Below are 13,186 nucleotides of genomic sequence, written 5' to 3'. Positions count from 1 at the left end.
GAATCTTACGAATAGCTTACTCTACCTCTACATTCCTCAATCTCAGTATAATAATATATTAGTTTAGAACATGCTATAAACATGTCAGTTCCCTAATAATTATGTCTAGGATAAGTTATCACCAAATTACAGTAAGTTTCGCTCGTGTAAGGATCGAACGACGTACGTGACAAAGCATTAGTCCCAACTTATACAAGTTGTCGATCGATCTCCTCACACCACTGTGCTCCTATTACTTTCTTATTAAACTTACTAGGATCTACCCGAGTTGCGTTAGAATTATCTAAGTTATATTAATGGGATAGAATTATTGTTATTTAGGGTATGTTCTGGTAAAGCAAACTGTTTGTGACTGATCGTTTGCCGACTATTTGTCTGGGTTGTTTAAAAAATAGATACTGCCTTTACCGTCACTTTGTCTTCTGAATTACATGTGCAGGTCGTTAACTTATAAGTAACTATAATAATATTACTCCCGAGCAAAATCTTAATCCTGCATCAAAATCCTTCGGCAGTCAAGCTATGAACAATTTGCGACCGAAACCTAATTTCTAGTTTCTGTTAATAAATGCATAAATTAATATGCAAAAGATACCCGATTTTGGATTTCATAGTTCGGTTTGTAGAGATTCTTAATACTATTATTTCTGTCGGTTAAACATGATACAGTTCTAAAGAACACTTCAGTCTTCACAAAGGAACTTCATAGAAGTTAAACTTACTGTTTATAACTTGGATATTATACTCCGCGCTGACGCTTAAGAAAAATATGCGAGTAGTTATAACTTCTGCAATATGCTGCTACCTTGGTGGTAAATATGCGCTGAGTAAGCTCTCTGCTCTCCTGGTACGCGGAGGATGGATTTAACTTTGTTAGTTATATAACGCTCCCGTGCTATGCTGCCCTGGTAACGAACGTTCACTGAACTAAGAGCACTGCTGGTGCCTTGGTACAGTCTTCATTGAGAAAGATGTTAGTTAATTATTATAATACAGATTCTATCTTCCATTCCATGGGCGTTAATTTTTCTTAACATAATCTGAACTGGTACTCCTATATTTTTTTTTTGTTAATTAATACTTCAAGAAATCATAAATTATATTTTTATTTCAGGAGGTCAAAGCGGTTGTGACTCATTCAATACACAGTGCGTTAAATTCTATCGGCGGAGTGCAGGTTCTGTTCCCGTTGTTTGCACAATTGGACCTACAGCATGATGCGCCGGCAACGGACCCGAAGAGGGACCCTATGTTATGGTATGTTTCTGATTAACTACTAGTTAAATAAATAATTCACGGCAATAATGCTACTTGAAAACTGCTACATACATAAGCTTGTTGAAATATCCCCGAAAATTAAACTACCTCTCTTTAATTTGATTTAGTTCGCGTATTAGTTAGGCTCGAAATAAAGTTGCTCAGAATTCCACAACTAAATCACTGGCATTGGCTTAGCGAGCATTTGCGAGTGCCAAAGCCACTCATTAATATTCCTAGTCTCCTGGTAGCTTTGGACGCGTTAGTTCGCTAAATGCACTTTCACTGTCGAACAAGCTCTCGAAACTCCACACCGGCCAAGTGAGGCTGGCTATACGAACTAACTGCTGCCAACTCCTAATTGCCTGGTATCTGTTCAGCTTAACCGGCTAGATTTATTACCACCATTTTGGTGCGACAATTTATATTAGCATAGGGTTGCGAAGGTCGGTTATTAAATTATCGGACCTGACATTAATTTTAATGAGACTACCTCACATTTTGCAAAAGGGTTCACGCAAAAACCAAATAAATCTAATAGTTATATGACAACCTCGTAGCAATTACAGTTATATTATTTTACTAGATATTTCTCTTTGTCTCCGAATATGAAATTCTTTTCGAAATGCCATGTTTTTTAAATGAATATCGTTTCAGTTTTACAGTTGAATTTCAATGTAATCCTATCAGCCATTCAATAGCAGTGCCACTTTATTTGACGATACTTTTTTACGACGTCGAGAAAAATCTGCATTCGATTTTTAGCTTTTATATTCAAAACCGTATATATCTGAGACGGGGCAAAATTCCTGGAACATATTCCATCAGTCCGGTCACATGTGCGTAATATTGACATAGGTTGAAGCGAGTATGATAACACCAATGACAGTTCAAAGAGTCGCCGCCCCGACCCGTGTCACGCCCGGGTGAATCCGGATAAATAAGGCCATCAAAATTGTACCGAATCACATCAAAGGTGCGCACCGGATTAAATTTATGCATAAGAGTGTATTCTCGTGTCGTCTAATGAGACGTCTCGCGTACGTACGGATTTTCCACAAAGGTTTATTCGAAATAAATTTTCGGGACACAATTACGTGGGTTTTACTTTGTACCAGAGAAATATGAACATTTTCATATGCAGCTTAACAGAATGTTACCTTCCTGTTAATTTCAGGTTAAAGAAATTAAATATTTTTTACAAACCTGTTGTTATTTATTTTGCAGCTCAAAGTTGTTGGGATTCGTATGTTCCCTGGTGGAGTCATGCAGCACAGTGCAGCAGCACATGCTACAGTGTCGTGGGTTCCTGGTCATATCGCACATGCTCCAGCGATGCAGTCGGGATCACCTCACGCCCGACACACTCGCCTCCTTCCTACACTTGACCAAACATCTTGTTACATGCTGCTCTCCTAATTCTGACTTACTGTTAAAACAGGTATGTTTTTAAATTAATCCCACTGCGGTTTTCTTATTAATTGTTAGCACGGTCTTATTATAAAACAAGATAAACTCAAGATAATTCAAACTTTTCGCGAAGGATTTCAAAATATTTGTTGTTGTTATTATCAAGTTAGAACCGAGTTGAGAGAGTCCAATGTAACTAATTTTCCATTTCGGTCCTAATTTTGCTCACGAAATTAATGCAATAAATTTTGTTTTTATCGTTTTACTGAAACATCAAGATTAATTTCTCGGAAATTACCATAATACAGGTCGTTTAAAACGCGCAACAAAGGTACAAGCTACCATAAATAAAGTAAGAAAATTGCCTTCATAAGGTAATTTATAAAGGGTCGTTGTTTAACCTCGTCTATTCGTTATAAAACAGATGTTTTCTTGACTTTCATTAAGTCTTTAATAAAGTGTAAATAAATAGCAAAAGTGTTGTCTATATTTAGACGGACATCCACATAGAATTCTGTGGAATCGACAGCTATTTTGCAGCGGCCTTTCATTATCGTGTAATGAATTTCGCTCATTTTACGTATAAACCACTGCACACAACATTGGATATTTCGTCACAATTAGAACACCGCTTCGGGGCTTGTAAACATGTGTATAGAGTTAAATCAATTAGGCAACTGAACAAACGTTTGATAATACATTATGTGAAGTCTCTTTGTACATTTCAGTGCCTTTTACACTAGCGGTAATGAGCCTGTCAATTTGCTTGAGTAAACGAACATGCTTGTATCTCATGCTTACATTCTTTTAAAATACTTTTTTATTGAATTCAAGAATGTTTATTTATTGATCTCATTAATTCATCAAAGAGCATTTTTATTCAAACATTTTGCACAGGCGTTACTCGGTTTCCAATTTGTATAAACAATCAATCACTTCTTTGTGTCAGAGGTTTATTTTAAGTGTGACTGGTGCCGTCTTTTATGTAAATTTGTACTGGATTCTTTCTCGATTGGAAATATTTTAATTCTGTTTGCACATTACTTTAATGTGAAATGGACTTTCAATGAACATGATCTTTGTCAAACAAATCTATGTTTGAACTTGCAAGTGACTTACTTTGATACCAGGTTTGTATGAAGTCATAAGAGGTTTTTCCAATCGAGAAGGAACGTTTCCTTAGCACGACACGATGTGATACCCAAAAAGAAGTTTTGTTCGATGGTTGCTAGCGCATGCTCCTCTTGCTTCCTCACTTCGATTTGACAGTTGTACTGTTCTGCACACCCCCACTGTGTTTCAGGGATAAATGGGAACTATCAAATCTGATATTTTATCTAGTTTGATGTTACCAAAATCTTCGAATTCACAAGTATTTTTCTAAGAACTTTTGTGAATTTGAATTTTTATATCTTAGCCCTGCCCTCACTAAACACATCCCTTTGTAAACTTAGTGCTTCACAATTTCTATGATATCCTGGTAGCGCTTTGCAGTTTTAGTATTGTACTCACTATTTATGTATTACTATATTATCTTCATGTACTTATTATAATTATTTTCTATAGATTTTGGTTTTCTTAACATACCAACTATGATTTTACAATGATAAATATTATTTTAAACTAAAAGCTTGTTGTGCACAGATGCAGTAATACCATTACATATTAAATATTGTATATTTTCTTTGATTATATAATTTAAAGTAAATGTATGTAATTAAATGTAACTTTAATAAAAGCTTGATTTAGTTATCTGCAATTGAGATGTAAAATCACGATCCTGTACTAGGCAATTATGAAAGCAAGAGAGCATATCGCTACCGACCATCGGACAGCTTAAGGTCTATGCTAATCGCAGTCTTTCTGCCAATCTTTTTTGACTTGGCAGTTGTTGGACCATATACTGTTCAACCCAGCGCTGTGGATCCACACGCCGGCTGCAGTACAGGCCAGACTGTATTGCTACTTGGCGACAGATTTCCTCGCCGATGCTCATATATACGGCAGTGTGAGACGAGTCAGTACTGTGCTACAAACGGTACATACACTCAAGTTTTATTATTGGGTTGTGAATCCGCGGGCTAAGAGCGGAATTACGCCGAAGGGATTAGGTAAGTTTGGAAAATATTTCTGCAGTTAAGCTTCTGATAAGTTATTAATTATGACGTAACTACTACATACTATAACGTAGTTGTTTGATAAACCTTTAAAAAAAAGTTAAGCTGTTTGCAGATTATTATTAGAGTAAGTGAAAATTACTTTTATCAAATGGTAGTCTTCACGTTTATACGAAAGTAGCTATTTCGATTCATAAAGCTTTTATTGATTAATATTATAACACTTTTCATGTAATTCCAGAAGGCCCCCGCCCCGCTCACAAAGATATTCTAACGATACGAGCCTACATCCTCTTATTCTTAAAACAACTGATCATGATCGGTAACGGTGTGAAGGAGGATGAACTGCAGTCAATACTCAACTATCTGACTACTATGCATGAGGTATGTTGCCCTGGTACTATGTGATGGTAAGAATAACACAGAGCGACTCGCGGCAGTTCGTATCTCAAAATATCACTTAGTGTCAAACAAATCAGGAACTCCTAAATAATAACTTTGACTATAATTACTTTCTAATGACTTTTCGAAGATATTTCAACATTTTGCAAGGAAATGGAGACACATTCACGCTATTCTATGACCTTAACTTTTTGTGAAAGAATAATTCGTGAGAGGGATCAAATATAAAAATACACTGTTTGCTTTTTAGGATGAAAACCTGCATGACGTGCTTCAAATGTTAATATCATTGATGTCCGAGCATCCCAGCTCAATGGTGCCTGCATTTGATGCTAAGGTAAGTTAATACACATTAATAAGTATTGCCCTTGATAATATATTTATCGAACAATATGCCATTTATATAACGATGTATGTTGTTGTTTTCAGGGTGGAGTGAGGACTATCTTCAAGCTACTGTCATCAGAGAGTCAACTGATCAGACTGCAGGCTCTCAAGCTACTCGGTTTCTTCCTTAGTAGAAGCACACACAAGTAAGTACCAATTTCCTGAAATTACATTCGAAGTTTTTAATTTCGTTACAAGATTATAACATTATAGCATTAGATTAGAAGATTCATAGCATGGAAGAGAGTGAGAGAGAGAGAGAGAGAGAGAGGGAGAGTAAAAGAGAGAGAGAGAGAGAGAGAGTATTTTGACACAACAATCATGATTCATTTATATGACTGTTTGTTATATCTTCTTACTTTTTGTTTCCCCAGACGCAAATACGACGTAATGTCTCCACACAACTTGTACACGCTACTAGCGACGCGTCTGGGCGCGTGTGGCGAGGGCCTCGCCCTGCCCGTGTACAACGCGCTGTACGAGCTGCTCACCGAGCATGTTGGACAACAGATCCTGTACACCAGCCATCCAGAGCCGCAGCCACACTTCCGACTGGAGAATCCTAGTGAGTTAACTTTACAGACATAAATTAGTAGAATAGCGATGTTTGTACGATAGTTCGGTGCAAACTGCTTGATGGACTTCCTTCAAGAGATAAACTCGACAGAATTGTTAATTTATCAATAGCACATTGCAAAAACTACTACTATGCTATTTGGTAAGGCCTTGAGACATCCTCAACCATTTTATACCGTGTTGTACTATGTATCCTTCTTATGTGTCTCTGTGCTGGTTTTACTAAATAAACTTTCTTTCTTTTTCTTCTTCTATTCAAAAATACGCACTATCGTATACATTGCTACTTCATTATTTTCTCAATTGGTACATCAGTTTTCATGATCTTTGTAACATACTGGCAGAAAGTCAAGAGTCTCTCTTAGCAAAAAGTATATAACCCACATTTTTGGTAAAGTCATATTATTACGTTTATATAATCCTCTACCTCCTAATATCGTCTATCAGCATTTTTTCCCGGGTCTTTAACAAGAATATTCTTAATTCCAGTGATCCTCAAAGTGGTGGCGACACTGATCCGTCAGTCGAAGCAGACGGAACAGCTGCTGGAGGTGAAGAAGCTGTTCCTGTCGGACATGACGCTGCTCTGCAGCAACAACAGGGAGAACAGGCGTACTGTGCTGCAGATGTCCGTGTGGCAGGTATGAGAATAATACTTAAACAACATTTTTATTGAAAAACTTCTAAAATAGCTCCCATGCTACTAGCTAACTGTGTAGAATATAATTATTCGACAATTTGGGCTTGTTTTCTTCTATTAAGATATTTTTTGCTTACGTGTTTTATTTACCCGCAGCAAGCAAATAAATCCTTTATAATTTATTGGAATATACAGTTTGATTTATTAATCTGAGCATCAAATTATAAGACAGTTTACCGTACCTACTTAATTGAAAGGATTTGGCACATAATTCTAAATATGGTTTGAGGGGACGACCTACACCTTAGAGAACTTAAATTCTTACTAGTTAATGCCCCTGCACCTAAAACATAGGTGCCAGAAGACATTCACTGCTATATTATTCCATACCATATCAGTTTAAAAAAATATGCAATAGACAAATTACAATAATTTCTAAATCTCTTTATTATCTTGCAGGAGTGGCTGATAGCGATGGCGTACATCCACCCGAAGAACGCGGAAGAACAGAAGATATCCGACATGGTGTACTCGCTGTTCCGCATGCTGTTGCATCACGCTATCAAGCACGAGTACGGCGGCTGGAGGGTCTGGGTTGATACCCTCGCTATTGTGCACTCTAAGGTATGGTACTATGTCATTTAATATTTTAGTAATAAGAGAGAAAATTAGGCAAAAAGTGATAGAATTAGCAGATGGATAGGTAAGTATCATTAAAGTCAGGTTTTAGTTAGTTTAGTCTCTTTTTTGTTAGGCCCGTAAAACCATAGAACCTTATTAGTTGAAAACCCAAGTTAAACAACTTGTAGAGAATTTTATAGTCTATTTAACTTAACGCTTTATTCAACTTAACGGTTTTTACAGGTATCATACGAAGAATTCAAGCTGCAATTCGCTCAAATGTACGAACACTACGAGCAGCGTCGAGCTGACAACATCACAGACCCAGCGGAGCGGCAACAGCGCCCGATCTCCACCATCTCTGGCTGGGAGCGACACGAACAACCTCCACAGAGGAGATTGCACCACGCGGCACAGACTGAAATAGGCGCCGGACTCTCTCTAAGAGATGTTGACAACTGTCGATGTGCCCCAAGGACAGACAACGCAGATGCCTGCAAGCTCCACAGCCCACCGCCCACAGAAACCCGTGAAGATACCGAAGTAGAACACGCTGTAGATGACGTAGAACCCGTCTCCGAAACCCCAGAAGTCACTGTAGACCCGGTACCAGAAACTGAGATCACAAGCGATATTGTCGATGAGAGTAGACTGCTTTCGGAACCTGAGTCCGGAGTAGGAACTTTAGAAAGAACTGATGAACCTTTAAGACGAGGTAGTCTGGACTACATTCCCGTTAGAGATGTAGGTGATACAGTGGCGAGAGACGACGTTGACGTCACCGATCGAAGTGAAGGCATTCCTTCAAGTTTGTCTGCTAGTGAAACAGCTAGCCCAGAAAGAGTAGCCGAGATCGCAGCCGCTGAACGAGAGTCAGAACTGTCTGATCCCTCAGAATTGTACTTAACTCCTAGCGAAGCCACAAGTCCACGACGGACTCAAGATAAGACTGAAACGAACGAAGAGGAAGTTGACTCTGATGACCCTAAGAGCGTTGCTATCAACATCGTGAATGATGTTCTAAGTATTGCGTTAGAAACTGTCAGGTTAAAGACTGATGATGATACGGATTCTGGAGCGATATCCGGAGGTCCGCACTCAGAAGGAAACACGCCAAACGGTCGTGATGATTTCGAACCAGAGATTGAGGAAATTGATGAGAAGCGAGCCGCGGAAACGATAGCCAATGATCTAGTAACTGAGTTGATTGCATCAGTCGTTTCAAGAACTGAAGAAGAAACTATTGTGAATGATGACAATAGCCCCCAAAGAGTCATTCCTTCAGATCATCCGCACGAAGGCAACGTTCTACCATTAGATGGGGAATTTTTAGTCAATTCTAGAACTGAAGAGGCTGACAAACTAGATTTAGAGAAGAAAGATGACGTCACAGAAGAGAATGAAAAGAATGAAAGCCAAAGAGTCGATGCTTCGACACCTGAAGAAGAAAAAGCGCCGGAAAACCCGCCTATTTCGACTATTAGTGAGAGCATTCCGTTAGCTAATAAGGATCATGATAGTGAGGAGGAGAGGAGTTTAGATGAGAGAGAAAAGAGACGTGTTAGCTTGCCTGGTGATAGTGAGATGAAGCAGGACGGCAATAGAGGTGAAGGTGTGTCGACACAGGGAACGAATACGTCGACGTCGCCGAAGAGACCTCGAAGTGCTTCAACTAGCACTCAAGTGGATTCTAATCATTTTGGTATGTCTTTCTGTACACCAATCTTTTTTAACTGCCACCTTGATTTCTCTGTAGTATTGACGCATATTTATGTTGTTTTCGATTATGATTTCCAGGTCGAATAAAAAGAGTTTTAGTAAAAAAATAAGTAGATGTTTTAAATTCAATATGTTACCGACCTCCTGGACCACATAACGTCTTAGTCCCTAACATTTGAAATATTCATATTATGCGTTATGTTATAGAAACGAAGCGTCCATCGAAATGTTCACGTCCGATGTTCTCGCCGGGCCCGACGCGGCCGCCGTTCCGTATCCCCGAGTTCCGCTGGTCTTACATACATCAACGACTGCTCTCCGATGTACTGTTCAGCTTGGAGACTGATATACAAGTAAGTTTACTGATTATATTTAGAATTTTTTCCTTTGTGGTTTAAAAATAAAGGGTTAAAAGTAAAATTCTGGATCGACTTACTAATTGATTACTTTTTTCTACCTCTACAAGACTCTGTAGACGATTATCACAGTGTATGACTGACCGAACATTGAAAACTAACTCGCCTTGGCTTATAAACCGAATAAAGTGTCAGTAATAATTCGACATATCAATTTAAATCTTTGACCACCACGGTCGGCTATGCTCGACAAATCAGAACGTGCTCACGGTGCTATATTTTTGTCGATATTTGCCGACGAATGCATCGTGAGCACTTTCTGATTTGTCGAGTGCCTATAGTCGGCTGTGGCGGTCAAAGGGTTAATAAATATACAGCAAGAAAATACCTATAATCTATATTATCTTAATCAACGTTTATCTAAACAATTCTCAATTTGCAGGTATGGCGTAGTCACTCAACAAAGTCGGTGATAGACTTCGTGAACAGCAGCGAGAACGCGATCTTCGTGGTGAACACGGTGCACCTCATCAGTCAGCTGGCCGACAATCTGATCATCGCGTGTGGTGGACTGTTGCCGCTGCTCGCGTCCGCTACGTCGCCTAATGTGAGCGTCTATTTGAGTTTTGTAGCTTATGCCCACGACTTCGTCCGCGTGGTTTGTGTCTTAGGACAGAATTTTCATACAAACGTTCATCCCCTATTTTATCCCCTTAGGGGTAGAATTGACCAAAATCCTTTCTTAGCGGATGCCTACGTCAGAACATCTATCTTCATACCAAATTTCAGTCCGATGCGTCCAGTGGTTTGTGCTGTGCGTTGATAGATCAATATGTCAGTCAATCAGTCATTCGGTCAGTTACCTTTGAGTTGTATATGTATAGATTAAAAACTTACAGAAAGAATAAATAATGTGATAGATAAAGTAACAATTAATTAGGAAAAACACCACTGTCAGTATTATATTGCTTTCAAGATACGTGATGTTGTATAAGGGACAAAAAAAATTACGCGCGATTAGCTACGCGGTTAGCAACTTTCTGTACTCTAGTATGACTAACGTAGGTTTTCGAATTCGAGCTTACCTAAAACAATAAATAGTTCATGCGACTTCCGTCATAGGCGCTGATTAAATTATGATTTTCATAAGATTATAAATATTACGCCATTTTTTTATTATATTTCTGGTCCACATTTTAACGTAATTAATTATAGACAAAGCTTAAATTGGTTTTCAACGAATGAGAATAAATCTAAATTATTATTTTTCTATCTACTATATATCTATATTACTATATATATCTATCTACAAAACTATATATGTAATATTCACTTACAGAACGAACTAGACGTAATAGAGCCGACCCAAGGCATGCCTGTAGAAGTAGCGGTGACGTTCCTCCAGCGCCTGGTGAGCATGGCCGACGTGCTGATATTCGCCAGCGCGCTGAACTTCGCCGAGCTCGAGGCCGAGAAGAACATGTCCAGTGGCGGCATACTGAGGCAGTGTCTAAGGCTGGTGAGTGAAGGGGGTGAGGACTGGGGGGCGGTGGTCTTGTTGTTTGAATGACTTTTGAAGGGATAAAAGGATTTGAGTTACTGTTTAGGAATGGTAAACATGATTTTGAGATTTTGTTCGTTGTTATCAAAATGTTTTTTTTTGGGAATACTCCATAAAATAAAAATAAATAAAAAAATAAATTTAACCCATTACTGTCCCACTGCTGGGCAAGGATCTCCTCCCGTAATGAGGGAGGGGTTAGGCCTTGAGTCCACCACGCTGGCCAAGTGCGGGTTGGGAACTTAAAGAACTCCGTTCTTTATACTCCATAAAGAACGGACTTTTATTTCATTGTTGAAAACATTTGTTTTTAAGCAGTGATATTCGTTCTTAGTCTTATTTAAATCGGAAATATTTTTTGATCACGCGTATACATATATTAGAGACGGAGTTCATCGTGTGACGTGTTGCATTAAAAGAAATAAAGCCTCTAAATGTAACCGGAAGATTACGCAGTTTGGGTTTAACTGCGTATACAAAGCAATATTACATTCCGTTTCTTAAAATATTGGCAAAATGAGTGCTAAAAAGGTCTCAACACTCTTTAAAATAAGTAATTGTCATTCAAACAACAATACCAACATAAAGTCGTTAATATTTTCTTTTCTATTATTAATGTTACTTCCATTATGTTATAATACTATATCAGTTTTAGTTTTACTATCAGATAAAATAGATTTTCTTGTGAGAAACTAGCATCATTTCATTACATAGACTATAGAATTGAATTGTCTATGACTTAGACTCTATTGTAGGCTGATAGTCTCTGTCTTAGTATTAACTTGTAGATCTTCTTCTAAATAGTATAGAACTTACTTTTCTATGCCGTGCTCTTGATGTTCATGCATTATCTATATTTTATACAGTCATTTTGGGCAACATTTATCACATAATTTTGGAATTATGACGTGTTAAACTTCATGATTATTAAGTACTACAAGATTTTTGTTTGAAAATATCTTCATAAAATTTCTGATTGACAAATATCTTAAGCCGAACGTATACTTGCTTTAAAATAAAACAGCAATTTATGGAAGTGTACAGTTTTTAAATTAAATTAACTGTTTAAAAATAAGAAGTTACTTAGAATGACTGTATTTATTTTTAATTTTACTTCATTGAATAAACTACTTACTAATAGATTAAATTAATGTAAATAAATACCTAATGCTGTCATGTTTTCTTGATTTAATTCTCGAGAACGACCTAATTACTGATTATAAAAGTACCAAGAACACATAAACATGGAGAGTACGGTTCGTGCGGTGGACAGCTACTACTTCCTAGAACTCTAGCGAGTCGTAGCGCTTGGCGCGGCGTGTAGGTGTGTGCGGTACACACGTGTGTGTGTGTGTAGGTGTGCACGTGTGCTGTGCGCAATTGTCTCGAGTGCAAGGAGCGCCAGCGTCTGGCCGCAGCGCGCGCCGCCACCCGCCCCAACAACGAACCCGATCCTAAGGTAACTACACAACACCTCCTTTACGCCTCTGCTGCCCTGGTACCACGAGTACGCACCGATACCCTTTAACAATAGAATTACGATTGATCAAAAGATAATTCATAGAAATTCCCCATAAAAAAAAAGAAACATCCCATTATTAACAAAAACCGAGGCCCTTTATATTCCTTAACGTTTTGAATAATACAGCTGTTTGCGGTGATGAAGTCCTAGTAAAGCAAGTTAAACTAAGAAATCCATCCCTTATCTTCAAAATCACTCTTGGGCACAACTTAGAATAAAAAATCCTTTAAGTTACACAAAAAATCCCCATCCAGTTCAACCAATCACGAGGGAGCAAGGTACACAATAGAAAACCGTTCTACCAATAGAACGCTTCATAAAAAAAATCTTAAGAAATATCCTTTGTGATGCGTATCTTGCTAGCTCAGTGACTGGCATCTTTAACACAAACCTTCTTGTCCATTATACAACCCTGGTACTAAAACTGTAATCGATACTAACGATTGCTTTCACCACCTTGCACTGCTCACGAAAAAAGTTTTTGGTAAATAAAAATCAAGCAAATTAATACACAACACACCGCGCAAATATAGAGAGCAGCACAATAAATTAAATGCATGTTTAAAAAGAGATAGAAAATATTCAACACACGCTTGTGGAGTTATAGTCACGCCAAAA

The 13,186-nt window shown here is 38.0% G+C and overlaps 1 protein-coding gene across 10 annotated transcripts in view; it reads left to right on the top strand.

The window, feature by feature from the left end:
- rg (A kinase anchor protein rugose) overlaps positions 1-13,186 on the top strand; it is a 399,649-nt gene that overhangs the window by 189,208 nt on the left and 197,255 nt on the right. For 7 of the 10 annotated variants that reach the window (XM_076125868.1, XM_076125867.1, XM_076125875.1 and 4 more), the window contains 14 exons: positions 1,115-1,257; positions 2,485-2,698; positions 4,526-4,778; positions 5,026-5,168; positions 5,437-5,523; positions 5,616-5,719; positions 5,948-6,138; positions 6,639-6,790; positions 7,249-7,413; positions 7,654-9,112; positions 9,337-9,482; positions 9,928-10,092; positions 10,825-11,004; positions 12,404-12,505. In XM_076125868.1, coding sequence (XP_075981983.1) covers positions 1,115-1,257; positions 2,485-2,698; positions 4,526-4,778; positions 5,026-5,168; positions 5,437-5,523; positions 5,616-5,719; positions 5,948-6,138; positions 6,639-6,790; positions 7,249-7,413; positions 7,654-9,112; positions 9,337-9,482; positions 9,928-10,092; positions 10,825-11,004; positions 12,404-12,505 — 3,504 coding nt within the window. The remainder of the gene's footprint in view (positions 1-1,114; positions 1,258-2,484; positions 2,699-4,525; positions 4,779-5,025; positions 5,169-5,436; positions 5,524-5,615; positions 5,720-5,947; positions 6,139-6,638; positions 6,791-7,248; positions 7,414-7,653; positions 9,113-9,336; positions 9,483-9,927; positions 10,093-10,824; positions 11,005-12,403; positions 12,506-13,186) is intronic. The other 3 variants (XM_076125873.1, XM_076125877.1, XM_076125876.1) reach the window with 1 other exon arrangement.

This window comes from Anticarsia gemmatalis, chromosome 18 (assembly GCF_050436995.1).
Source record: "Anticarsia gemmatalis isolate Benzon Research Colony breed Stoneville strain chromosome 18, ilAntGemm2 primary, whole genome shotgun sequence".
Lineage (NCBI taxonomy): Eukaryota > Metazoa > Arthropoda > Insecta > Lepidoptera > Erebidae > Anticarsia > Anticarsia gemmatalis.
The sequence above is the reverse complement of the archived record's forward strand: the minus strand, read 5'-3'. Positions and strand labels throughout refer to the sequence as shown.